Here is a 26379-nt window from a genome sequence, read left to right as displayed (position 1 = left end):
AGCAGCTAACATCCGGGGACAGGCCTCCAACCCAGCAGCTCCTTGTTAAAGCACAACGCCGTGCCTCTGCCCTCCTGCGTCACAGAGAACCGCCGTGCACAAAGAAACTCCTGGCAAAGGAGCGCATTCTTGCTGGATCTTTCTCACAGCGCCGGCCCCGTGGAGCCCCTCGGGGGGAGCAGGGCGGGGAGCCTGGAGCTCTGGGTTGGGTCTGCAGGTGTCACCCTGCAGCCAGGGGTAGGCAGGCCTGGCTGCACAGGGCAGGGACCCCACACCAGCCAGACGCTCACTGCGAGGCGTGCCCGGGGACGCTGGGCGCTAGCCACTGCTTTTCAGGACCCAGCCAGCCTGCTTGCTCTCATTAGAGTAGATCAAGCAGAAGGAGGTGTGTATAAGTCTCTTGCCTGTCTTTGGTTCTCCGCATGGCTGGGATGCGGCTGATCAAACAATTTATGTGCCCAGAACCAGGATGCCTTCTGCACCTCGAACTCCCTCCCCTCTTCTGGGCTTTTACTGGCATTCCCTTCGAGTCAGTCCTGCGGGCCCCAGCCCAGGCTCCCACTTCCCTTCCCTGGTTAGAACTTTCCGCACACATCTGACCCAAAGAAAAAGGGGCTCTTGTATTAACGGGTGACTTTATTTTTGATTGCTAGAACCAGGAGCTGTAGGACATCTGAGTTTCACGGAGATTCTGGACACATCCCTCAAGGTCAGCTGGCAGGAGCCTCTGGAGAAGAATGGTATCATTACAGGTTAGTATTCCTGTCTCGGAAAAAGGAAAAACAAGCTGGCCCCAACAAGGGACATGGGCATTGCTGCAAACAGCCCAGCTGGCTGGGGCCATGGGCACCAGAGGCCTCTGGGAGGTGGACACGTCTGCTTGGCTGTTGGCAGAGGGCTCAGTCACCACACCCGGCACCGTGCCCCTGGGATCCCACCTCCTGCGGGGCATGTTCCTGCATGGGCTGTGGCCTCCGAGTCTTATCTTAACAAACCTCGAAAGCCTTTGTTCAGGGAGAATCCGCATTTCATGGCACATCCCCTCACACGCACCGTCCCTCACGGTTCTCTTAGCAACGCGGCAAGGTCTGTGCCCATATCATGACCCATTGGCAGAGGAAGCTGAGGCCCGGAGAGGCCCGCCTTCAGCACGCATGCGTCGGATGCCGACTGGGTGCAGACCCCGCACTGAAATGCTGCCGATCTGGCAGTGGCCAGGTCCCTCCCCGCCTAAACCAGGGCGCCACAGCGGAGCCTGGGTGTCCTGGCTCCGGCGCCCCTAATCCTCCACCCAGTGCCCCCTGGGACCCGAGGTGAGGACAGCCAGCCTGCCAGGCGCCCAGACTCTTCTCGGGCTGCAGGTGTCTCTTGTGGGGCTTTGATGATTTTTTTCAAACAGAAGAGCTTTAACCTTTCAGATTAAAGCTTAATTTAAGTCTTGGTTTGAAAAACAAAATTCTGGGTGGCTTTGGTCTCAGGGGAAGGTGGGAGCCTCACCTTGCCTCCCAGGCCCTCCATTTCTTCATGGGGCTGCAGGGACGAGGCAGCAGGGCCACGGCCGCCAGTGGCCCCATCTGTTTCGAGAACGTTACTTGAAATGTCAAGCCAGCCGCTCGGTGTGGGACATGTAGTTTGTGGCAGGCGCTCTCTGGGACTTCCTGCAACACCTCCCGTCATGTCCGGGGCTTCTGCCTCTGCCCTCTAAGCCTGGACCCCGAGGCTACAGGGGGACCCAGCTCCTGAGCGAGTTGCATCCATCCTGCTTGTGAGTCTGCTCGGAGCCTGGGCCACGTTCCTTGTCCCTCGCCCCACCACCCACAGAAGCCTGTGGGAGCCCACCCACACTAACAGGTGCCCCAGGGAGACCAGCAGTGAGGTCTGTCCCCCCTGCCTGGCCTCGGGGCTCAGGGCCCCTTCCCCCGCCGTGTCCAGGCAGCAGCAGTTTGTTTTTCCAAACAACCACAAAGCACCTCCTACAACCCCCGTCTGAGACCGGGGGTGGTGCTGTCCCACGGCCCCATGGCCAGCAGGGGACCAGGCCAGCACAGGGATTCGAGTGTCCGTGTTCTGGCCTCTACATCCTCAGTGTGCTGGCAGTGGGGTTCGAACCGTGCTCCTAACCCCAGAGCAGAAAGAGGTTCCCATCTTCCTGGGCTCACAGCCTCTCACTAAGTCTCTCAAGATACCAGGGCCAAAGAAGCCCTTCACAGCTGTTTTGGAGGTCACTTGGTGCAAACACCTGATTTATACGCTAACAACACCTGTTTGAAATGAACTGAAAGAAAAAAACATTTGTATTTCCTTCTTCAAGCTAATAGGATGTGTGTTCCTGATGTTCCTGATTGGATCAGGCTCTGCCCACCTTCCTGAATGTGGGATCGGAGTGGACCCCACCACCTTAATTTCCCACATCAGTCTTCATGCTGTACCTGCTCCTATCTCACAGAAACCACCAGAAACTCAGCTTCACAAAGACAGGATGTGTCCCAGACGGGTGCATAGCACACCCTGACCCTGACCTTGGGAACAGCTCAAGCTCGAGCTCCCCGTCGTCCTCTGGGGACACAGGCGGGAGGTGCCCAGCATCACTGTGTCCCCGTGCTGTTTTTGGGGCTCCAGGCAGTGTCCCCTCCTGGTGCCAACGCCTCCTACTTTTTGTCCACAAAACACCCATAGTCTCCTGTGCTCGGCCGGAGCCCCCTACACACCACACCCCAGAGGTCACCCTGCTCTGAAGCCGCCTGTGCCCCTAACTTTTAACCAGAGTACGTGTGTGGGTCTGGGTCGGCCTTCAGAGCTAATGCTTTGAAATACCCACGGTGAACGACAGTGTAACTCCGGGAAGGGGGGCCGCTGCTGGAACGGGACCGCAGGGCCCAGGACGTGTGTTCAGGACCCACGGTGAACGACAGTGTAACTCCGGGAAGGGGGGCCGCTGCTGGAACGGGACCGCAGGGCCCAGGACGTGTGTTCAGGACCCACGGTGAACGACAGTGTAACTCCGGGAAGGGGGGGCCGCTGCTGGAACGGGACCGCAGGGCCCAGGACGTGTGTTCCGCAGTCAGCACAGGATCTCCAGTGTGAGTACGTACAATCACAGAGGGCTCCCGCTGCCTGCAGCAGAGGGACCGAATACGGTGGGGGATGGGCAGAGAAGAGAGCCTGTTGCGCTTGACTTGGCTTTAAGCCATACAGAGGGAGGACAAAGGAAGCCAGGCAGTGCCAGGGAAAAGAGAAAAACAAAACACCAAAAGCGCAAAATGGGAGGCTGCCCTTGGAAGCAGAGAGTCTCCAGCAGAGCCCTTGGGGACCAGTCGGTCCTGTGGCGGGAACGAGGGTTGCGCTCACCATCCCTTTCGGAAGCGGAGCATCCGGCTGCCTGCTCCACCCGTGGGTGTCCCGCCGGCCGAGCCTCAGAAGCCTGGCTAGGGCTCCTGGGTAGACGTATGCACACGGAGACTTCCCTTCCTTCAGATACACGTGTGGTCCTTCGAGAACACACCCACACCTCACTCCTGCTGCAAATCTTTGGGGAAGCCCACGGGCGCACGTCCTCCCCGAGCAGGGCCAGCATTTCCCGGCTGAGCGGTGTTTGCCAATACTCCAATTTATGATCCTCTGTTCTCGCCAGCTAATAGGGTTTAATGAACTCATTTTCGTATTCTATTTAAACAAATCCGTGTCGTTACAAGCAGCAGCCTATAGTCTATGTGGAGCTTGGCCTTCTGACGGCCACCCGCTGGGGTCCCCCTCCCTCCCAGCAGCCGCACGGTCCCCATCTTGCTTGGTCTGGCCTGTGCTGTCGCCTTTTCCAAGTGTACTATGAAGTGTGCCCGGGGTCCCAGGAGCTCTGGGGGAGGCTGCGGAGGAAGAGGGCCTACGGGAGCTGAACCCACCAGCAGTGGTTTCCTGGGCTTCAGTGCTCGTCCATCCAGCCACCTCCCCGGTGACCCCTGCCCTCAGGGAGGCATTCGCTCGGCCCCCACACACGGGTCAGCACCCCCCACGGACGGGGCCCCAGGCGGGGCGTGCCGGCACACCACAGTCTATCCCAGGCTCCAGGCGGCGTATCTCATGGAGGAGCAGAAGGAAAGCCTGGTCTATGGGCAAAGCCGGCCTCGGAAAACCATGGAATGTCCTTCCGGAGCCTCCTTGTTAATGCAGCTGCTGTTGGAGAGGCTGCAGGGCAGACGGCCTGGCGTGGTCCTCCGCATGGGGCGCTGGGTGGTCTACACACCTGGGGGAAGCCGTTCCTTATCAGCCACAAGGCACAGTGAGCAGCGCCGGGCCTCCCTGTCAGGTCGGGGCCAGAAAGAGAGGGCGCCCCGAGCAGGGGCATCCGGTCCGCCGAGCGAATTGCCCATTGCGCTTGATGTGAATTCCAGCATCTTCCACTCTCCCTGCGTAAACTCTGATTTATGAGGGCCAGGATGCAGACGGACAGCTTGTGATTGGATGTACTGCTCTCTTGTAGAGAATTTACTTCAGATCAACAGAAAATTATTTCTGAAGCTCCCGCGGTCGTTAGTCTCGGTTAGGCCGCATTCGGAGCAGGTAGGACACCCGCCCGCTGAAGGCGCCCGGCGCCGGCTAGGCCCCTTCCACCTCCGCTGGAGCAGGCGAAACGTTCCTGGGGCCAGAGCTGCCATGCCCTGCGCCCCACGCCGCCCCCCAAGGAGCAGTGCAGGAACCCGAGCGCCCCTCCACCCGCCACAGCCCCTGCTTTCTGTCCATCCCTGTGCGGCAAGCCTCCCGCGCCGTTCCCCGCGATGCGTCCGGGCCCCGCTTTCTTGCCGCGGGGGCTTTGCTTGTGTCTTGTCTGCGTCCACAATGCCAGCCCACCCACAAGCCTGACGTAACAGACCCCAGCAACGCTGCCCTGCTGTGGATGCTGGAAGCGCTGGATTTGGGATCCAGGTTGCCGTGACGAGCCACATGCTGTGTTTTCGTAAATTTTTATCAAGAACAGCTTTTAAACAAATAAAATTGTCTGGCAGACAAGCTTGGAACATAAAACAAAGCCCTGTCCTCCTGTACGTTCAGGGAAGACTCCGAGGATCAAACCGTTCAGCGACGTAGCAGGTGTCACCCACCGAGGTTGGGGGCAGTCAAGTGCGCTCGCGCACATCGGCACTTCAGAGAGAAGGCTGTGGGCGGAGGCTCTGTGGGGAAGCGTGGAGCCCAGGCCGACCCTAGAAACCCCTGCCAGCTTCCAGCAAGTTCATGAACCTCTCTGCACCTTCGTGTTCTCCACTGCAAACGGGGTTAGTGACTTGGAAGTTCTGCTGTGAGGACCGAATGAACTAATGTAGGTAACATGCTCAGAACACCACAGGAACATTGGGAACACTCTGGGTGCTTGAAGCTATAGATACTCATTGCCCAGAAGGCTTGATTTTTAATTGTGCCATTAGATCCAAAATTCTGAATTAACAAAATGAAAAGAATGATTGGTCTGGTGCACTGAGGAGGGGGGAGCCTGGATGTGGGGTGTGGGGAGGGCGAGGAGGGAGTCTGAGGTCCGGAGGGAGCAGGGCAGTGGGCTGTCCACCAGCCCGAGCACCGTGTGAGAGAGGCGAAGTCTGGGGGCGCCCACGGCCCAGATGGGCTGCGTGGAGCACAGGGGCCTGGGTGGAGACCAGGAGGTAATGGGGGAGATGCCGCGTACGCGGAGGCAGCCATGGCCAGTGCCCCTCTGCTGCCCTCGTTGGATGTCTGGTCGGCACCGCCCAGCCTGTGGGCTGTGGGACTGCAGACGGGCAGCAGCTTCTGACATTAATCTTTTTTTCAAAATATTAAATTCCCGAGATGCTCTCTAAATTCTTGTTTACCTGCAAGCACAAGTTTCTAACCATATTTATTGCTTTCATCACAATGAGCTTTAAGACGCCTCTTGGTGCTTCGGTATCCCTGAGTTTATTGACTGGGAAGAAGGAAGAGCAAAAGCATTTTGAGCTGTTCCCCTTGCCTTGGGACCCGCGAGCACCTTCCATCACTGTCTCCCGCTTTAGGAGACTCTCTGCCGGGTCTCTAACCACATCAACTCCCTTCCATGGGGTTGATTCAGGATCTTGCTGGGTTTTTTTTCTCTGAGCCTAAAGTTGCGGTGGAATCCGAGGCTGAATAAATTGTGGTCCCGAGGCCCCACTGGACTGAACAGAGACCAGGGGAAAATCACATTTTGCCAGGAAAACGGGAGGTTCAGAAAGTGGGGATGCAGCAGAACTCAGGCACTCAGGCAGAGAGGGATTTTTTGGGAAAGCACTTTGCGCGGGAGAGAGCGTCTATCAATCATTTCAGGAGGGAAAAAGTGGCACTGTTTCCACAAATTAGTGGCAAGCCAGGAGCAAGCTCCTGATTTAGAATAGTGTATAATGAAAATACCAGCGTATAAAAATGGAAATATTGATGACATGTACCCACAGTTTAACACGAGGTAAAATCAGGCACCGCAGGCTGGCAGCCATCACTCCTCTTTCCTCAAGCCAGCTCGGGTGCTGGGGGGCGGGGGGACAGGGACCCCATGGACGGAGGAGGGGCCTGGCCCGGAGTCTCGTGTGGGCAGGGCAGCGGGTTCCCGCCCGGCTTCAGCACACCTGCTGTTTCAGATCGTCCATGGCAACAGCAGCATCCGGACGGCCCAACTCACCCTGTGTTCTCGCTCCCCAGGCTACCAGGTTTCCTGGGAGGTGTACGGTCGGAACAGCTCCCGGCTCACCCACACCCTCAGTAACACGACTCACGAGTACAAAATCAGAGGATTGTCGTCACTCACCACCTACACCATTGATGTGGCCGCTGTCACCGCCGCGGGGACTGGCCTGGCCACCTCGTCCACCATTTCTTCTGGAGTGCCGCCAGGTCAGTAAAACCCTCTAAGTGCAGGGCACTCCAAGGTTGCTGGTGCTCTGGGTGGATGGCAGCCCTGTGTGCGGGCCCGGGGTCCTTCCGAAGAGGGGTGTCCACTTCCTGCAGGGGCAGTGGGGTGACGAGTGGACCGTGACCCAATGTGGGCCTTGTCCTCCAGCGTCTGCAGCTGGGGTGTGGACTGGAGGGATGTGTCCCAGGGAGCAAGCTGGCCCCGAGCTCCTGCCCTGCAGGGAGATGGTTGGGATATTAAAACCAAGAACAGGAAGCATAAAGCTTTATTCACTCAGCAAAACACTGGAGTTGTGGTTTGCGATAAGACAAGGGAGTAGGAGGAGGTGGGAGGCAAGGGATCTTACAGACAGAGGGAGGCAGATGCGTCCCTGCGGGCTGGGGAGGGCGTTCGGCTGGTGATCCCTGCTGTCCTGTCCTTTTTGAAATTCAGATTATCTTCCTAAATGTGCAGCTCACTCATTTCAGCCTCGGAGCTCTGCACTCAACTCTTTTCTCTCTGATTTTAAAATTTATGTTTAAAATAAGTGTTTTTCCTGGGAATTCACAAATACGAGGGAATGTGAGGAAGTATTGTGGGGTGGCTCTGGGTTCACTTCTCTCATTAAAGCTGCGGGTCTCTTGCTCTTTAAAAGATGTCAGTTTGCCTCATGCGGGTTGGTCTTTGAGGATAAGGCCCTGAAGCTCCCTCCGAAATCAGCACTTCGTCCCATAATGCCCTCCACCTCCAGACCCATGTTCAGAGCCCAACTGTTCTCTTGGACGGGATGCAAGCACATAAAACGCATACAGTAAAGAAGGGAATCAGCACAGGGATGAGTGTGTGCCCCTCACAGGGACCGCGTCTGGAGAGAGCCGGGCAGTCCTCCGAGTTGTGTGTGGTGTCAGAGGAGGAGGCATGGTACCTCCTCCCCCTGAGCAGGGTGACCTCATAGGACACTTTCTAGACCCCAGTCGCCACCTGCCCTGCCCACCGGGGAGGTGTCCCACAGCAATCCTCTGTCCCCGATCAGCGGTCACCACGCCCTGCCCCTGAGGCAGCAGTGGGGCGCCGTCCCCCACAGCAGCATCCCAGGGGCCCCTCATAAAGCACACTGCTGGGCCCCCCAGTGTGGGATTTGCCTCCGGAGCGGGTTCTTGGGCGTGCAGGTGCTGCTCGCTGGGGACCACACTTTGAGGCAATCTGGTGTTTCTTAAAGGCATTGACAAGATATGTTTACTTTTTTAAAGAAAGAGGTTTTTGGCTTACGGGAAGATTTGTTTATTCTGTGTAAACAGCCCGTTCCCACAGCACACATTTAAAACCTTGCTAACACTCTAGGGGTGCTTGGGTGGCTCGGTGGACTGGCCGTCCGACTCTTGATTCTGGCTAGGGTCACGATCTCAGGCCTGCGTCGGGCTCCGGGCTGAGCGTGGAGCCTGCTGGGGATTCTCTCTGCTTCTCCCTCTGCCCCTCCCTGCTCGTGTGCGCTCTCTCTCTGAAAAAAACACTACTAATGCTCTAATAACTAGTGGTGGTGGCCTGATGCGGGACTTGTTGGAACTGTCCCTCAGAGGCCGACAGTAACGCGGGGAGCGCCGCCACGTGTGAGCAGGTTTCCCGGGACGGCATGGGCTCCGTGTAGCCGCAGCGGGGAGCAGGCGGGCGCCCCTCCGGAGGCACCACAGAGTGAGAACTCGAGGGCAGAGGGCCCCGCTGTGCCAAGCACACCCTGAAGAGCTAAGGTGAGGGAAGCTGTGGAGAGGCCGCTGCTTTCCCAGAGGTCAGGTCACCCGTAGCCGGGGATGGATCCCAGGGCGCCCTGCGAGTTCGCGGGAAGCCAACGCGCAACGACCGTCTCTCTGGAGGGCCGTATCCCGCTGGCCATGCTTGAACCCCACATCCGTTAATGTCTGGAACACCACTGAGAGAAGCCAGTGAGCAGAGACAAAGAGTCACTGTCCTTCGATTTCAACATTTTCTGCTTCAGATTCACTACACGAGATGTGGGAAGGCCCCGTGAGATTAGGGTTGATTAGCCCCGTGCAAGTCTGGGTTTCCAGCACCCCCCCACCCCCGGTTCGGGCAGACCAGGAGGCGTCCCTCAGACACCGTGCAGGAAGCACGTGGCTCCCGCTTCCGGCTCGAGGTCCCTCTCCCTTCCTTCCATCCCACTGTCTAGAGTAGCTGGTGTTGCCCAGTAAGACAAGAGGCTGCATTTCAGACTCGTGGCATTTCACTTCCGAGCGGGGCAGGCTGTTTGGGGGGGGAGGGGGCAGCCTGCCGTAGGTCTGTACTCGGTGAATGGGCTGCAGCCCCAGCTAACCTCCCAGGATGGGAGCCCATCAGAACCCCCTCCCCGCCATTCACTTGCAGGAGCAGCTGAACTCAGGCAGAGCGGGGAGAGCTCCGCTCCTTCACCTCAATGTGGTTGTCTTAGAAACCAGACCCGGGGCCTAGGACTCAGGCACCTGCTGTCTCCCGCACGCCCCACTCTGTTTCCCCGGCATCACGGTCATCGCCGAGGGGAGGGTGGACATTTGGTCATGTTCTTTTCGGAGCCTGGAAGAATCACATCCGTTCATCCTTTTTTCTTTCAACGAGTGTCTATTAATTACCTGCTGTGCATGGAGGTGAGTAAGTCCTGACCTTCAGAGAGGATCATCCAGAGGCCACATGAATATGTGTCCTCATCCCACTTCCGAGGCATGGGGCCTGATGTGCGGCCCCTGAACGTAAGGATAGTGCGGGGGTCACGTTCCCGGGGAAGCGGTGCTTCTCACTTACGTGGTTTTGAAAACAAATCCAGGTATTTTGAAACCATTTACTCGCCGACGTGTTTGGTGCATTTCCTAAGCTGTCAGAACTTGCATCTCCATGTCTTGTCTCTCCTTTGTCTCTAGAGCTCCCTGGCGCCCCGTCCAATTTGGTCATTTCCAACATCAGCCCCCGCTCAGCCACACTCCAGTTCCGACCAGGTTACGACGGGAAGACCTCCATCTCCAGGTGGATCGTCGAGGGTCAGGTATGCTCTCCTCGGAGGGATGGCGGGGTTTCCAGAGTCGGGGCCTGTGCGTGGGAGGCAGGGGACCGATGTGTCTGCAGAATGGCTGGTCGGGGGCACAGTGGCTCCCGGGACAGGGGTTTGGAGGATGAGAGCCAGAGACTGGAGACAATGGGCTACTGGGGGAGGGATGTGGAAAGGGAAGAGAGACAGGATGTTAGGCTGTGGTCTGAATGGACCTTAAAAGGAGTGATAAGAGGGCTTCACATTCGAGTTTTGGCTCCAACTAGGTACCCAAATTGCATAGCATAGTTGATTTATTTCTTTTGAATTCCGTACAACAATAAGCTACCAAATGTACAAATAAGATGATTTTTTGGTACAACTCGTCTATCCTGTGAGGGAGTGCATCCGCAACACGTAGAGAGCATGTTTGTGCCCAAGACTCTTCCAGGCAGTATGCGAAAAGGAGGAATTTCTGTCTTGGGAGAAAAGAACGCACATCACAGTCGAGGACCAGCAGGGAGGCCCGAGGGCTGGAGCCAGTGTGGGGAAGAGTGGGGGGCACTGGGCTCGAGGAGCCCCGGGCACACATCCCACAGGGTCCCGGACACGGGGTTCCCTGGGACTGGGGAGCACCACGCAAGCCACAGTTCCAGTTCCAACAAGAGCAGGAAATAAAAAGCTAAAGAAACAAACTCTGGTTGTAGAAAGTGTCAGAATAGTTCTTGTGTCTAGTAAAATCCCAGTGACTTTCATCGCTGTGCTTGTATTCTGTTGTAAGACAACTCACTCTCAGAAATCGGCCATAAATTAGGGAACCAAGTCCACACACATCCTCAAAACATTCATTAAGCCACAATTTCTGAAAGCGGATGCAGGAATCTGAAAGTGCAAACCAGCTGGTTGGGGCACATCGATAGAAGGGGCTGGGACATCTGTTTCCTTCGGAAAAAATCAACAGCACATCCCTACCTCACATCAAGTTGAAAACAGGTCCCCAGGGAATGAAAACCAAAATGATAAAAGTGAACTTTAAGACGCATAGAGGAGAATACAGGAGAAAAATCACTTTATCTCATGAGAACCAATTCTAGCGCCTCAAGGTCCATCAGACATAGCTGGGCAGGGAATACAGAAGCATGTGGTGCCATCCACGGCATCATGACTCCATGCCCCGTGAACGCCAAAGACGCAGGTCTGCAAGCTTCAGACCCGCGTGTGAGGCTCGGCCGGGAGGCAGTGACGTGGAAACACCAACATCTTGGTGACTTCCCCAAACGGGGGCTTTCCTTCGTGCCTCCGGGGCCAGCCGGGAGCGCACTACTTCTGTGTGGGCTCTGTTTACCAGAACTCCGTCGCGAGCCTTCCTTCCCTCTTTCCCTCCTTCCTTCCCACCTTCCCTCCTTCCTTCCTTCCCTCCTTCCCTCCCTCCCTCCCTCCTTCCTTCTTCCTCCCTCCCTCCTTCCCTCCCTCCCTTATCCCTGCTATCTCTTTTCCTGAATTATCAATATGAGAGTATAGTTTTTAGAAATATATTCAGTGCCTTTCCATCACCTGCAGTCATTATTCTTTGTGAACCTAACCTCGGCCCATCTTGGCCAGTGGGTAGCCCTCCATGTTCTGGGCTTGCTGACATGGAGATACCAATCTTTGATGATTTCGTACACAGCAAGATGTCTCGGGATCGTCCTGTGCCTTCCTGCCCCACAGCTCAAGCTCAGAGGGAGTCATTCCCATCTGGTTTTGTTTAGTGTCAGATGGTGTTTAAAGACCAGAGTCTGGGCACTGAGGGTGGGGAAGGGGTGCTCATTGCCTCAAGCGGGTCATTCTAGACCTTTCCAGGGGACAGAGAAAGGAAGCATCATGAGTCCATGCTGGTTTTCCTGTCAAACTTAAGATTACTTTAACTTGGGATTTACCGTTGAAATACCTTTTTTCTAAAATTGTGTTTTTAGAAATATTAACATCATTACTTAGGTTCTTTCTCCTACTCTTGTACAGAGAGTTTCACAATGGTAATTTCAATGGTACTCCTCACAATAAGACTACTGAATGCAGTGTCTAAGTGTTTGTCCTTGGGCTGTATTAAGCTATAGATGTGCATTCAAAGTATGGAGTTCTAAATTGTTTTCTCTGTGTGGTTATATTACTAACTTCATACAAAACTGGGTTCATTCATTTCAGGGTTGGGTTTCGTTCTGTCTTTTGCTTCCATTTTTTAATGGCTGCTTTCTTGAAAAACCATTTTACTTTAAAAAATTGTTAAAATGCCTGAAATTTAATTCATTTTCCAATATGTAACTCATTCACATGAGCTCAAAGTCAAAACCATAAAACAGGTCTATTCAGAAACATTCCTGTTCCTCTTTCCCCCTTTACCCTGTGGTCTCTGTCCCCCAAAGGCCCCATATTAGGTTTTCAGTTTGCCCTTTCTTGTTTTTGGCAACATAAGCAAATACACACGTTTGTGTTCCCTGCTTGTCGCTCAGAACGCAGCACCCAGCTCTCTTCGCCGCGTCCTGAAGACCCTGCGTGTCCTGCAGGCAGATCTTCCTCATCCCTTCCCGCAGACGCAGTCCTCCCCGTGCCCACGTGCCAGGGCTCGCCCAGCGGTGCACACCCCTTTTCTTTCTGCCGGCATAAATGACCAAAACCTTAGCGTCTCAAACAGCCCTATTGCACTGTCACAAGGCCAACATGGGCTTCCTGGGCTTCGGGTGTTGGGAGGACTCTGTCCCTGTGGAGGCTCTAGAGGAGGATCGCTGGTCTTGCTCATTCACGTGTTGTCAGAATTCACCCCCTCATGGTTCTAGAACCAAGCTGCTCGTCACCATCCCCAGCATCCATGGCCACCATGTTCCTTGGCCCGTGGCCCCATTTCCTGCACCCCCTGAGCCGGCAGTGACAGGTCCAGTCCTCCTCGGGCTTCGATTCCTCCTCCTCCTCCTTCCATCTCCTGTCTGTGACCACCCTCCCGCCTCCCTCTCGGCCACTGGTAAGGACTCAGGTGATTAGACCGGACCCACACAGATAATCCAGGATAATCTCCCTATTTCAAAGCTCTTAACCGTAATCATATCTACAAAGTCTGGTAACATACTCACAGGTCCCAGGAATTAGGGTGTGGCGTTCCCAGGTGGGGGCATTATTCTGCATTATTGTCTTTAGCCTTTTGCATAATCATCTTGAATCTTTGGGATGGATTCCTGGGAGTGGGATCAGTAGATCGGACAATGAATGTCTATGTAGATTCTCTAGACGTTACCAAATCCCTCTGCTGTAAGTGGTAACATACTGTACTCTCACCAGCAATATATATGAATTTTTGCCATGACAAAAAAAAATACAAGTCTAATTTATCAGTCATTTCTTGCATGCTTTTGGGTTGTCAGTCACAGAAAGGTTTTCCCCACACTTGGATTATAAAGGAGTTCACCTAACATCCTACTACCACTGTTAAAGTCGCTTTTTTGCATTTAGCTCCGCAACCATTTGGAATTTGTCCTTATATGTGGAGTGAGGTATGAATCCATTTTTGTAATTTTGCAAATAGCTCTGTGATTATCCCAAAGCCATTTAATAAAAAGTCCCGTTTTTTTTTTTTTTTCTCCTGCTGATTTATAATATTAAATTCCCATATGCACTTGGGTTTATTTCTGAACTTTTTATTCAGTTCTATTAGTCTGGCCATTCATGTGCTAATGCCACATGGTTTAATTATAGAGGCTTTAAAATGTGTTTTCATATCTGGTAAGGTCTTCCTGACCCTCACCCTCGCACACACGTGCACCCCTGCCCTTGCCGTGTTTAGGACTTTTCTGGCTACTCTTGTTGATGTCTTAGGATGGTGAGTCTTCTATCCAGGAACATGACACATATATGCTTTTCCGTGTTTAAATCTACTTTTGTCAGCTGTTTTCTTCTTGGCAAAAGCACTGGGCTATCTATTCCTACCTCACTCTGCTCTGAAAAATGCAGGAAATGTCAGGGGCAATCAGCATGCCTTGAAAACTGTGGTAGAAGGAGTGTGGGCTTTGCCTCAGGCAGACTCGTGCCCCCTTTTCCTCACCGCCCTCTTTCCCTGCTCTGGGATCCTGGACGTATTTCTTTTTTTTTTTTTTTTTTAAGATTTTATTTGTTTATTTGACAGAGAGAGAGAGCAAAGCAGAGGGAGCAGCAGGTAGAGAGAGAGGGAGAAGCAGGCTTCCCAACGAGTGGGGAGCCCAGACAAGGGGCTCGATCCCAGGACCCTGAGATCATGACCTGAGCCAAAGGCAGACGCTTAACCAACTGAGCCACCCAGGCACCCCCTGTATGTATTTCTTAAGTTCTTTATGAGCCTTAATCTCCTCATCTGTGAAATGGGGTCAGTGGTACTTTTTGCAAGATCGCCATGAAGATTAATTAATGTGTGTGTAATTTTAGTTACATTTTCTGACATTCTGCTGACATACAGGATCACAACTGATTTTTTAATATTTCTCTTCTTCAAGGGGTGCCTGGGTGGCTCAATCGTTAAGCGTCTGCCTTCGGCTCAGGTCATGATCCCAGGGTCCTGGGATCGAGCCCTGCATTGGGCTCCCTGCTCCGCGGGAAGCCTGCTTCTCCCTCTCTCCCTCCCCCTGCTTGTGTTCCCTCTCTCGCTGTCTCTCTCTCTGTCAAATAAATAAATAAAATCTTTAAAAAAAAAAAAAATTCTCTTCTTCGAATGACTGACACTAAGCTGCCTCTTAGCCTTGTGGGATGGGGTCGTAGCCAGAAAACTCTTGAGAATTCTCTTCTTACTTTATTGATTCTACCCTAGTTTTCTACAAAGAAGTCCTATCATCCATTAATAGTGACAGCTTTGTGTCTTCTTCTGAAATCCTCTGTTTCTCTTTTTTCGTTTTTTTTTTTTAATTTATTTATTCTGTAGTCTTGGTGGGAGGGCGAGGTCCTCCCATAGCATATTGAACTGGAGCAGTGATAGAACAGTGGTTGTTTTATTAATAACTTTCAAGAAATTCTGTTAAGGTTTTATCAATTATGACATTTACAACATTTATAGTATTTTTTTTGCTTTTATAGCTAGGCTGTATCGGGTTAAGACAACTCTTTTCTAATCCTGGTTTGCTAGAAGTTGGTTTTTTTTTTTAGGATTTAAAATCATTAATGTTTATTTTTATCAAAATATTACTTTGCGTCTGTTGAGTCATTCATGGTTTTTCTTCCATCGTCTGTTGGTAAGATGATGTATGTTGATATCCTAATGTTTCAACCATTGCAGTGTTCCTAGGATAAACACAGCTTGATCACGATGGCTCTTTTGTTTAGTTTGGAGCTGAGATTGTTGTATTCATGTTTGTAAGTGAACTTGGCCTTTTCTGGTTGTTTGTTTGACTTTTAAGATCAATAGTTTATTTTCTCACCCGTTCTCATAAGCAAAGATTTGATTGCCCTCTAGGCGGGGTGAGAGGTGGGGCTGCTGACACAGAACTTGGACCCAGACTGGGAGCCTCGAGGGCATCTTCCCAAGGCGCTCTGGGTTTCCCAATCCTGGCTGAGCCTTAGCGAGTGAGGCGGGGATGGGGCTTTGCCCTGTGGGTGTAAACTTCCAGGTGGCACAGTGGATTAAAGAGCTACAGTCCCTGTTGTGCTGGTCCCGCCGTAGGGACTCTGAGTGGGACGCAGTGATCTGGCCTCTCCATGTCTGTGACCCCAGTTCCCCAGGGGAGCATGGTCTGGGCAGGCTCCGTGCCCTTCCCCAGGGGTTATGCTCCCCCAGGTCTGTCTGAGAGTGTCCTGTGTGGTGAAGGTCCTCGGTGCCGTGCCCACAGCCAATGACACAAACTCGCCGGGTGTGCGCCCCAGGCTTCTGTGCTCACCACCAGCTCAGCTTGTAGCCATCAGTTAAAGGTCCTAGCTGGAGTTTGAGATTACCCGGAAGTTCATGTTTGCCTTCACCTCGAAAGTATTTCAAAACTACAGAAAAGTTGTAAGAATACTAGAGAGCTCCCTTCACTCAGAGACCCCATACAAGTTTGTCAGTTGGCCCAGTGTATCCTCAGTGGGAAGAGAATCCAGGCCAGGATGATGCTGCCCCTGGTTGTCACGTCTCTCCAGTCTCCTTCAACCTGGCTTAGTTCCCTGGCCGGTCCTCAATTTCGTGACCTTACCGATTTTGAGGGTTATAGGCCATTCATTTCCTAGAAGACCCCTCAATTTGCATTTGTAAATTTCATTATGATTAGAGCGAGGTCATCCATTTTTTTATCAGAATGTCACAGAAGTGATGTTGAGTTCTTCCCACTGCATCCTGTTGGGTTGAAGAAGACATCGACAGGTCCCATGACTGGTGGAGTGAATTTAGCAATTAAGATGGCATCTGCTTGGTGTCCCCACCATAGAGCTGCTTTCCTCCCCTTCACGGTTAGTAAGTATTCTGTGGGGAGGGAGGTTGAGATTCTGTGAAAATCTCATTCCCCTTCCCACTCGCACCCACTAGTTTTGTCTTACACTGAAATTTCTTGCCGGAATTAATTAGTACAATGAGGGCACCAAATAGCAACCTTTCTAACTCAATCATTTCTTCTGTGTTTATTGATTGGACTTTTACTGTAGGAGACAGTTTTTCTCTTCCCATTTACTTATTCATTTATTTGTTGACATCAGGGTAGACTCATGGTTTCCTACCTTACTTAACAGATTCTAATCCACTGCTCTCATTACTTCCGTCCTTGCCCTGGCTCTCCTGCATTTGGCCAGTGGGAGGCCCTTCCACCTGGTTTTCGTATTCTCCTCTCATGTCTCCATTGCTCTAAGCACACCCTTGCTTTCTGGCACAAGGTATTCTAGGCTTATCTTCCCCTTTCTTCTCTGTGTCCAGCCATTTCTCCAAGGAACTTTGGGTCCTTTCAGTGCAGAGTGGCATTTAGAAAGCAAGATCTGGGCACTAGATGTGCTCACTGCCACTGGATGTCCAGGCCTCCTCCAGTGCGTGGAGCTAGGAAATACGCACCCTCAGGCGCACACGTGTCTCCACCTCGGTCAATTTCTGTATCTATCTACATACGCTGAAAATCACTAGTTCACACCAGCACCCCCAAGTACACTTTAGTACCACCTGTTTATTCAAGCTGCCCCTTTCCACGTTTACACTAGCCTTTCTCTGGCTCCCACTAACCTCGGTTATGTATTTATTTGCCAAATCCCCCTGTATGTGGGCAGTCCTCCCATGAGTGGGCTGCCACCTGCTTGGACCCCTTTGCCCAGGTCCTGACCCTGCCTCCCCCCACCAGCTGCCCTAAAAATTGTAACATGCAAATGTAAGCTATCAAAATTTTAAGTTAATCATTGTCTTAATTCCGAGCCAGTGATACTTGTTATTATGTCCCTATTTCAAGTCCACTGTGTTTCTCTCTATGCCCAGAGGCCGTGATTATTATGAACATCTTCTCGCACAGGCAGTGCCCACTTAGATTTCGTGGTGGGTTTGGCCACAGCTTCACTTCCCACTTACATCAGCCTCGAGATATGTCCCTTGTTCCCAGTGCTCGGCCAGGCTTCTGAGAAGACATCTCTCGTACCCTAGCCAGCACCGCTCTGGCTTTGGCGGGAGGCTGACCTTAAAGGTTATCTTGTCTGCCATATTGCTCGAACTGGAAGTCCCTTACAAATATTCTCTCCGAGGTATTTTAAAATTAACTCAGCAAGTCTAAAAATTCTGGTAGTGGCGCAGATTCAAAACCCAAAGAGAATATTCCCGCCTGAAGCTCATTATCTGGATGATTTGTGTTTAAATGTTCCTAGAGATTAAGTATTAATCTATAAACAGAAGCTCTGTTCCAAAGCCCAGAAGGTAAGGATTGTAGACTTTTCCTGGCCTCCTTAGGACAGAGTCATGGCCAAGAAGAAGACAGAAGACAAGCCATGGACATTTTTTTTTTTTTTTTTTTTTTTTTTTTTTGCGAGAGAGAGAATGAGAGACAGAGAGCATGAGAGGGAGGAGGGTCAGAGGGAGAAGCGGACTCCCTGCTGAGCAGGGAGCCCGATGCGGATCTCGATCCCGGGACTCCAGGATCATGACCTGAGCCGAAGGCAGTCGCTTAACCAACTGAGCCACCCAGGCGCCCCAAGCCATGGACATTTTACCGCTTGGTGTGCTGGGAGCCCCCAGCTGCTTCTGTCACAGGGCTGGCGTGCCCTTCTCCAGTGTCTGCTTGGCCACGTGAAAGAGATGCCCTTTTCCTCAAACTTCTGGACTGACTCCATCAACAGACCGCTACCCTGGTTTCTGTTTTCCTAATCCATTCAGTTTGGGCTGAACACGTTGGACCGGTTTTCAATCATATACTAAGTTATCCCAAGAAAATTTCATGATGATGTGGCAAAGGTTAGCGTGAATATCCTTTTTTTTTCTTTTGGCCAAACCAATCCTGCTTTTTTTTTTTTTTTTTTTGCAACCTGTTCCTGCTAACCTCGAAGGCATATTGCAGAGGGCATGCCTTTAAAAATTAATAAAGGGTCGTCTCTTTAAATGCCTTGGCAGACACTCCACTGCTAGTTTTCTACAAACTCCGGGTGGAATATACTCCAACCCACCCATGTCACCTGCCAACGCTCACACGGCCTCCTCCAGGGGAAGAGCAGGTCTGCAGCCCCTCTTCTCACTCCTACTGCCAGGACTCTGGCCATGAGATCTTTCAGGAAACCCCATTCCCACCCCTCTCCTTGCTGCATCCTGGGCACTCACCACCTTCCATGGACCACTGTCCAACTCGTCCCCCAGGAAAGGCCACAGACAAGTTCCCCAAGGCTACCAGGTGAACAGTCAGTGACATGAGGACAGATGGCACAGCCATTGGGGTCAGAGAGACGGGACCTTGAACCCGAGCTCCGCCGCATCCCAGCTGGACGGACACAGGCAGGCCGCCCAGCTCAGGCTCTTTGGCAGTGAAGCAGGGATATTAATACCCGCTCTGAAGGGTTGCTAGAGAACTAGAACACTTCGTCATATTTACTTATCTAAGATGGGCACACCTCTGCTTTCTCTGGGCATGAGGCACTTTACAAATGAAATCCCCTCTAGTACCTGCCATCCCTCTGGGCCGCAAGGGCTGTGTCCCCGGCCTCCGTGTGTACTGTCCACCCTTGTCGAGTTCCCCCCGTGAAGCCTCTCTTCAGCTCACTGACTACTTCTCCGAGAACATCTCGGTGGGTTCCATGGTTGAGGCAGGCTCCAACTTTCCTAAACTCAGAGCAGCAGGGCCCTTGAGACTGCCACTGGGATAGGTGAAACCTCTGGAACATTCCTCGCCTAATTCTCTTGGGATGGATGCAAGCGGAACCCAGGCTTTCTCTGCCAACGAGACTGCAGCGTTCCCTTGCCTAGCCTCTTGCCCTGTGCCTGACCGCGGGCCAGAGTTCAGAGAGGAGTAAGAGGCCGGAGCACCAGGTCCAGTGAGGAGTCGGCCATGCCATGACTCATCACACTGAGAATAGGGGGTGATTTCAGAGTGAGCCTGGGGTGCTTGCAGAACTCGGGAAGGAGGGACCACCCTGGTTCGGGGGGTGGTGGAGGCCCAGGAAGGAGATGGCGTCTGCGCCCCATCTCCAGGAGCCATGAACATCGGTCGGGGCAGGCACCAGCCGAGCGGCCTTCCAGGTGTGAGGATTTGGCTCCTACCAAACACTTCGTGGCAGGATAGCAGTATTTTCTTCCCTTTGATCCACTTCTCAATCACATCATCTTTGCAGAAAAGTTCCTTTAAATTCTGACTGCTTTGAAATCACACCAGGGAGGTTGTATTACTCAGTGCTACCTCCAGTGAGTTAGGGAAGGAAAGACCCCAGTCCTTGGAGGAGCACGTTGCCAGGCCCTGCAGTAGGCCGATGCCCAGACGTGGGTTAAAGTTCTAGAGAACAGCTTTTAAAGGTATTTCTGGCTCACTAATGCTTTGTGTAATTAGTCACCTTTGACTGTAGCGTGAGCAAAACCTCTCTTCCCTCATTTTTATGGTGCACGTAGAAGGGGAGAATGCAAATGTTTTCTGTGTTCATTTGCCACTCCTGTTTGCCTTCCTGGTCCCTCTGTAAACCCCTGCCGTCTGCAGCCATTCGCTGTGCTCTAATAGCCAAAATAACATCTAGTCTTCTCTAAAGGCTGCTTCGAGCAGCTTTCCTGTAATGAAGATGCTGGTGGTACAGATAAAACTGTTTCCATTCCGAAAATGGGAAGGGGAAAAAAAGCCCACTTACTGCTTGTTTGTGCATAATAGTACCATTTTCCTAAAAGGACCTGTTTTAGAGAGTGTTACGGGCTAATAAAATAAAGCACCAGTCTGCCGACCACGGTCTCGGTAACTACAGAGCAGTGGGGATGGAGCAGGTGGGGGCGCCAGGTGGCCCCCGTGTCCACGGCGTTCCTAGAAGTCGAGCTGCCGAGAGACGTTCTCTGTTTCCCAGGGCACTTCCTGCGGAGGGACCGGATTGCGCGGGCTGATGAATGGACTGCCAGGCTTTGTTTTCTTTCCCCTGTGCTGGGTGCTCACAGGCCGTCCCCTAACCTGCCCGAGCCACGGCCTCTGGCAGTGAACTTCTCCCAGCGGTGAGCTGCAGAGAAAACATCCAGGTGGACCAGTACATCTCCTTTCTCTTCTCACACGTAGAAGCCCCTACAACCTGAGTGTTTCCCTTCATGCCCAGGTTCCCGGAGCTTTAAAAGCCAAGCATGCTGCCCAAGAATTCTAGAACCATGGCTCCCCTCCTCCACTCCCTTCAGCCTCCGTTCTGCACCTTCGTCCACTCCCTGTGTCCCAGTCCTAGCTGTGCTCGTCCTGTGCCAACCTAGAGCCTCGGGGAAAAGCAGCCGTGCCTCTGATGAAGAGGGAGACTTTACAGGGGGGAGCAAATGGCTGTAGGCCTTGGAAGAGGCTGTAGTTATGAAGACCTTGCAGGTGAAAGTAGGAGGGGTGCACATTCAGCTCCCCTAAAACTATGGCCCGAAACTGTCCCCTTGCCTGTATACTATTTTCGGTGACTTCTTACCCTCTAGAAGTCCATCACAGTGTTAAAGAGCAAATTTGGGAATGTGGAGGCCGAGAGATCTGAGGTTTTTTGCAGTAAGATACTCAAAGCTGCAGCTTTGCCCTTGACCTTTGCAGGATGGGTGGGACCAGCAAGGGCCCCTGGGGTCTATTCAGCCCCAAGCAAGGCTGGAGAGGGACAGGCCAACCGGCAAAGCACAGAGCCAAAAAGCGGGACCCTGGGCACGTTTGTGAGGAGCCGGCCTCCAGGCTGTGGGTGTAGGAGGGTCCGTGGGCGCCGGCTGGCTGGCAGAGGGCAAAGACCACACACACCGGGATGCATAGTGGGAAGAACGGTGCGTCGAAAGCTCTAGTGTGGGATTCACACATATTAAGCACTTAATAAATGGAAGCTCATAATAAAAATAATAAAGTCAAGGCAAGCATTTGAGGAAAGGCTGCATTCCTGGGGAGGCCTGTGGGGAGGATGCAGGGCCACACCCTGAAACACCCGGGCCCAGGCCAGCTCAGGGCTGGAGGTGCTCTGGGTCAGAGAGCCGAGGTGGGCTGAGTACCCCGTGATGGGAGGGTATGCAGTTTGGGAAGAGGCCCAAGCTCCCGGGGCTGGAAGCCAGCCCAGCTCAAGCACCCAGAGTGTCAGCTGAGAGTCAAGCTGCCGGTACTTAGAACTCACTCGTGCGGAACCCAAATCCCACAGCTTGAAAAATGTCAAGTCCAGCTCTCCTTGGCCTCCATTGTCCTGGTACAAATTAGGCCGTGAATGGCAAGGGGCATCCCCAGCAGCACTTTGGGCTCCAAGGCTTTACCTGGCCTGGAGGGTGTGGGCCAGCCTATGTGTGCAGAGGAATCACCCTTCCCACCCTGCACCCACTGCCTCCAGCATGGCCTGGCAGCGCGGCCTGGGCCCCCTGCTCAGTGAAGTCCCACCTTCTCGGGAAGCAGCCGAGCCAGGAAGGCCAAGAGCTGCTCGCACTCTCCACTTTGTCACAGAAACACTCTTCTCCACTGGTTACGTGGTCACAGAGCCTGGTGAGCCCGGGACCTTATCTGTCTTGTTCCGGGCGCTCCCCTCTGGCCCAGAACAGGGCCTGCTATGTGGAAGGAGAGTGCCCGGGGAAGCCTGTTGCCTGTTGGGGGTGTGCGTCACGGCACAAACTCTAGGGACAGAGTTCCCATGCTTTCAAAGCGTTTCCTGTCCTGATTTAACCGTCCATCTGCCACTATCACCTCTGACGTTCGAAAGGCTTTCCAGTGTGTTCTGTCTCCTGCAGGGACAGAGACCGACGTTTTTTGCCTCATTGCTTCAAGATCTGCAGGTGGGGACTTCTGATCACTAATTCTGTCTCCCCTTTCCCGCATCTCGGAAGGAGGTTAGGGCTGTGGGTGGTCCTCTTCATCAGTATCTGTCAGCATCTCAACTGTCATGAACTCTGACTGTAGTTGAATTTCTTTGTCATACTAGGAAGAAAAAGAGTGACATTATTTCTGAATAGCCTGTCGAGTATGCAGAGGAGGACTGTCACCGACTCTTTGGCTCTTTCAACAATGACGCAGTCAGTTGGATAAAAGGGACAGCACCTCTGCCTAAGCGTTTGGGCGCCGCAACGTACATGCTCGGATATTTCAAAATGTTTAGCGTTAGCTTGATTGTCCATAACACCCTAACAGTGACTTTTCTCTTTTATTTCTTGACCAGCATGGGAAATCTATACAAGATGAACGGTTTGAACTGGTCTTCTTGTTCATTAGTCTATCACATCCTTTTAGGTCCTGTTACGGGACTTTTAAAAATGCCACAGAGCAGAAAATATCATATGTAGGTAGGACCGAGGGAAACGTTTACCACAAATGTCATTTTCAGGAAATAGAGGTCAACATATAGCTAAGTCACAACTGTCAAACCAAAATAAGTGTCATAAGAGAAAGGTTTTCCTATTCTTTTTGAGGACCGCACAAAATCTTTCATCCTAATTCTCTTGTTGGGGTTTTAGGTTCACCCATCTTTCATTTTTCCGATCGTCGGTTTCGTATTTGTTTCATTCAGTCACCCATTCACCCAGTAAACATTTATTAAGCACCTGCTGTGTCACAGGTTTTGGGTCTCGTGCCCAATGCTAGATTATAAAGACCTCCAGAGCCTCCCAGCCTGGGGGACGTGGGAGGGACGGCTGACCTGTAATCTGGTCGACACAGATGAGACCTGCTGCTGAGAGGGAACCCGAAAGCAAATGGGGGCCTGGCCGGAGTGGCCAAGGAAGGCTCCCATGGAGGCGAGGTTGCCACGGGGCATGGCAGGGTGAGCAGGACTCCAGTGGGGAGGAGGGCATGCGAGCAGGGAGCACGGCAGCATGATGGCGGAGTCGGGAAGTCGCGTGGCTCCTATTGTTTCAGAACCTAAACTTTGTTTTTATTTAGGTTTGTTGAGGTCAACAGGTCGGGAGATGACTCACTGAAAATCTAGTCCTACTCACAATTCCAAGAGGAAGGGGCTCAGGATTTCACGCAGGCAAGCACCAGGGCTGGTCAGGAGGCAGAGGGAGGCCGCACTGTGGGCGAGAGTCTTCTCATGGTTTCCCCAGGAAGGTACGGGCGAGGCGGGGTGAGCAGGCTCGAGATCAGCTAGTTTGAGTAATTCCAGTGGCCGTAGGGCATAATGGCTATTTGTCTGGTCCCTGGCCCTGGGGGATTAGGGCAGGGGGACAGTGGCCCATAGCAGGAGAGCCCTGCGGAGGAGGGGTTACGGAGTGGGCTCTGGATTGGCGGTCTGCATTTGCAAGGTGCATCACAGGCGAGTTGTGGGCTGAGTTCCTCCTTGGCGGCAGCTCCTGCAGGGTCAGCAGAGCCCCAGACGTCAGGGATCAGATACAGAACCTGGAAGTGTGGCTGGTGCACCTGCGGGGAAGGCGGGGTGGCTGCAGAGGGGGATGTGTATGAGCAGGCAGGACGGGAGACGGGAAGACGAGCTGGAGCTGCTAGGAACGGCCTGGTTAGTTTCTGTCTAAAAGTGTCCATGGGAAAGCACCCCCAGATGTAGGAGCACGGTGCCATGCATCAGGGTGTCCCATGCCCTTCACATGCCCCGTCCCATCAGAGTCTCCTGCTGATGTTTGGGGGACATCATTGCTGTCCTCACTCTGCAGGCAAGGCTGAGGTCCCGGCATCACAAAGCAGGCAGCAGGTAGCAGGCGGTTCTCACGGCCTCGTGCCTGTCCCACCACCCCGCTTGGACCCCACTCCAAGCATGACAGGGCCCAAGTCCTCACTGTCATTTCAGCATCTTGGGAAGCCACACAGGGAGGTGTGGGCGTTCCTGTTTGTCCTTGAGAGGGGTTGGATCTGATGGGAGAGAAGGGACAGACGCAGAGGAGACCACCTGCACTTCAGAGATAAGCAGGGGTAGGTGCTGGGGAGAGTGGCTCATCGTCCCCACGGCGGCTGGGCACTGAGGGAGGGAGGGCCCCCCAGCCTCAAGGCAGCCATGCTCACAACCCGGGCTCCTGGACAGGGACTGTCTCTAGAAGGATATTTCGGGTGGGGATGCATTTGGGGATGGCGTGTAAAGTGGGGGAGACCTGGGGAGCCCAGAGGATGTGAGACAGGGAGGACAGTCGGCAGCCCTGAACCTTTGGTCTTTTGCAAGCAAGTGCTCTCTTCTGTTCTTAATTCACTGAGCGAGACTATCAGAATCGTTCAAGCAACAGGTCAGGAGCTTCTAAACCAGGGTCCCATCACTGCAGTCAAGCGGCTGTGAGAGGTGGTGGGGGCCACCAGCTCGGCGCGGCATGGTGCGGGAGGGAGCGGGACGGGGAAGCGGCTCCGGGTTTTCCATCCTCGCTGACAGAGGGCCGCAGCGTCAGGACCAGATGGCAGGAACCGGGGAGGGGTGCGTCCTGGCAGGGAGAGAGCAGGGGCTGTTGCAGGCCAGTGGGGTCTGAGGCACTAGCTGAGATGGCCAGGACTTAGAAACATCCACCTGGTGGTCAGTAGGAGTGAAGGCCACACACAAGGCTCTGAGCCATCGGCCAAGGGTCGCCAAACGCTAGGAGGAAGGAGAGCGATGCCTAGGGAGACAGAGGAGGAGGGCCAGGACAGACCCAGCAGCAGATTTCTTTTCGGGGTCACTGGAGGCAAAGAAGGAACCAGAGAGGAGACAGCTGGAAGGCCAGAGGAGGCCAGGAGAACCCGATGTTCTTGACGCACCCCCATGGTAGAAGACCCAACAGTCATTTCCCAATCCTCCTGCGTCTGAAGATGGAAAGAAGGTTAAACAGTTAGGAAAGAATAAATAAATAACCAGTAACGGGAGGGAGGGCTGGGGAACGAGGCTCAGGCTGTTGCAAAGCATGAACTCTCTTTGGTCAAGTGCATGGACAAGCCCCCACCCCCACCCCAATGACTCGTCAGGGCTGCAGACTGCGGACGTTTGGGGAACTGGCCTTGGGCCTTGCTCAGGCCTGAGCCCCTTCCCAGTCGGGCATGACCTGCCCACAGTGCCGTGCAGAGAGGCCCCGTCTGTCCCCCGTCCTCGCTGGGGGGCTTCATTTGGCGGGGGCGCCAGGGACAGCACTCAGAAGGAGAGGGGACTCGGTAACTGTGCAAGTTGCTTGACTCGCAAGTTTTCCTGCTGACACCAGAGTTTCAGCCGGCAGGGTGCACTTGGCTTGGCAGGGTTCCATGGAATGAATTCTTGGAGAGTCTTTTTTCCCTCTCCTAGCTCTGGATGAAAGGAGAGCTGCCTCCTCCCGCCCGCCCGGCTCCGTCCTCCCTCCTTCCTGGCACAGATGCGGGTTCCTGCGCCCCCTCTCCATCTGCTGTTTCCTTTCATAGAAGGAGGTTAATGACCATCCTCTGAGTAGCCGTTTACCTTGTGGCCACTGGGGCCTCGGCAGGGTGTTGGAGGTCCTGCCCAGTGAAGGTGGCCTCTCCCCGACTCCTCAGAGGCCCTGCTGACCACAGAGGCTTTCCTAGGACAGACAAGTCCAGCTCTGGTGGAAAAACGCACTTGGCAATGGTAGGGGGGCGGTCTGGGACCCCCAGGTATTAAATTAGCACCTGTGTCCAAAGGAGCCCAGCCTCCCAGCCAGACACGGAGGCAGATGTGCTCATCAGAGCCTCCGGGAGGAACATGGGCAGGGCAGCAAGTCCTGGTGCTTTAGGAAGGACAGCAGCTCCCTAATGGGTCCTAACGACCACCTCCTGATGAGCGGCATTTGAAATGTGTGGCATTTCTGCTTCTGTATTAAGTATTGTAAAGTGCTGTTTGTTAGCTTTAAAGGAAGCAGCAGAAGAAAAAAACCCGTCAAAATCCCAGCTTCCCTATGGAGCTCTGATTTGTTTCATCTTTAAAGAGCTCTGTCACACTGCATGTCCGGCGCATCATTAGTGAACAGCCGGTTACTTCTAGAACACTCGGAAGTGATGGTTTTGAAATCTGACTAGAGAGCCGGGGAGCCCAGCAAGTGTTAAAAGACTTCTGTTTCTCACTGAAA

The 26379-nt window shown here is 53.3% G+C and overlaps 1 protein-coding gene across 13 annotated transcripts in view; it reads left to right on the top strand.

Annotated features, from left to right (window-relative positions):
* Window positions 1-26379, top strand: part of SDK1 (sidekick cell adhesion molecule 1) — an 854344-nt gene that overhangs the window by 705398 nt on the left and 122567 nt on the right. For all 13 annotated transcript variants that reach the window (XM_064593372.1, XM_064593371.1, XM_064593374.1 and 10 more), the window contains 3 exons: window positions 654-752; window positions 6670-6861; window positions 9763-9884. In XM_064593372.1, the coding sequence (XP_064449442.1) occupies window positions 654-752; window positions 6670-6861; window positions 9763-9884 (413 nt within the window). The remainder of the gene's footprint in view (window positions 1-653; window positions 753-6669; window positions 6862-9762; window positions 9885-26379) is intronic.

The sequence above is a fragment of the Mirounga angustirostris genome, unplaced genomic scaffold (assembly GCF_029215605.1).
Source record: "Mirounga angustirostris isolate CCGP_5_RB_7025 unplaced genomic scaffold, mMirAng1.0.hap1 SCAF_5, whole genome shotgun sequence".
NCBI lineage: Eukaryota > Metazoa > Chordata > Mammalia > Carnivora > Phocidae > Mirounga > Mirounga angustirostris.
The sequence above is the reverse complement of the archived record's forward strand: the minus strand, read 5'-3'. Positions and strand labels throughout refer to the sequence as shown.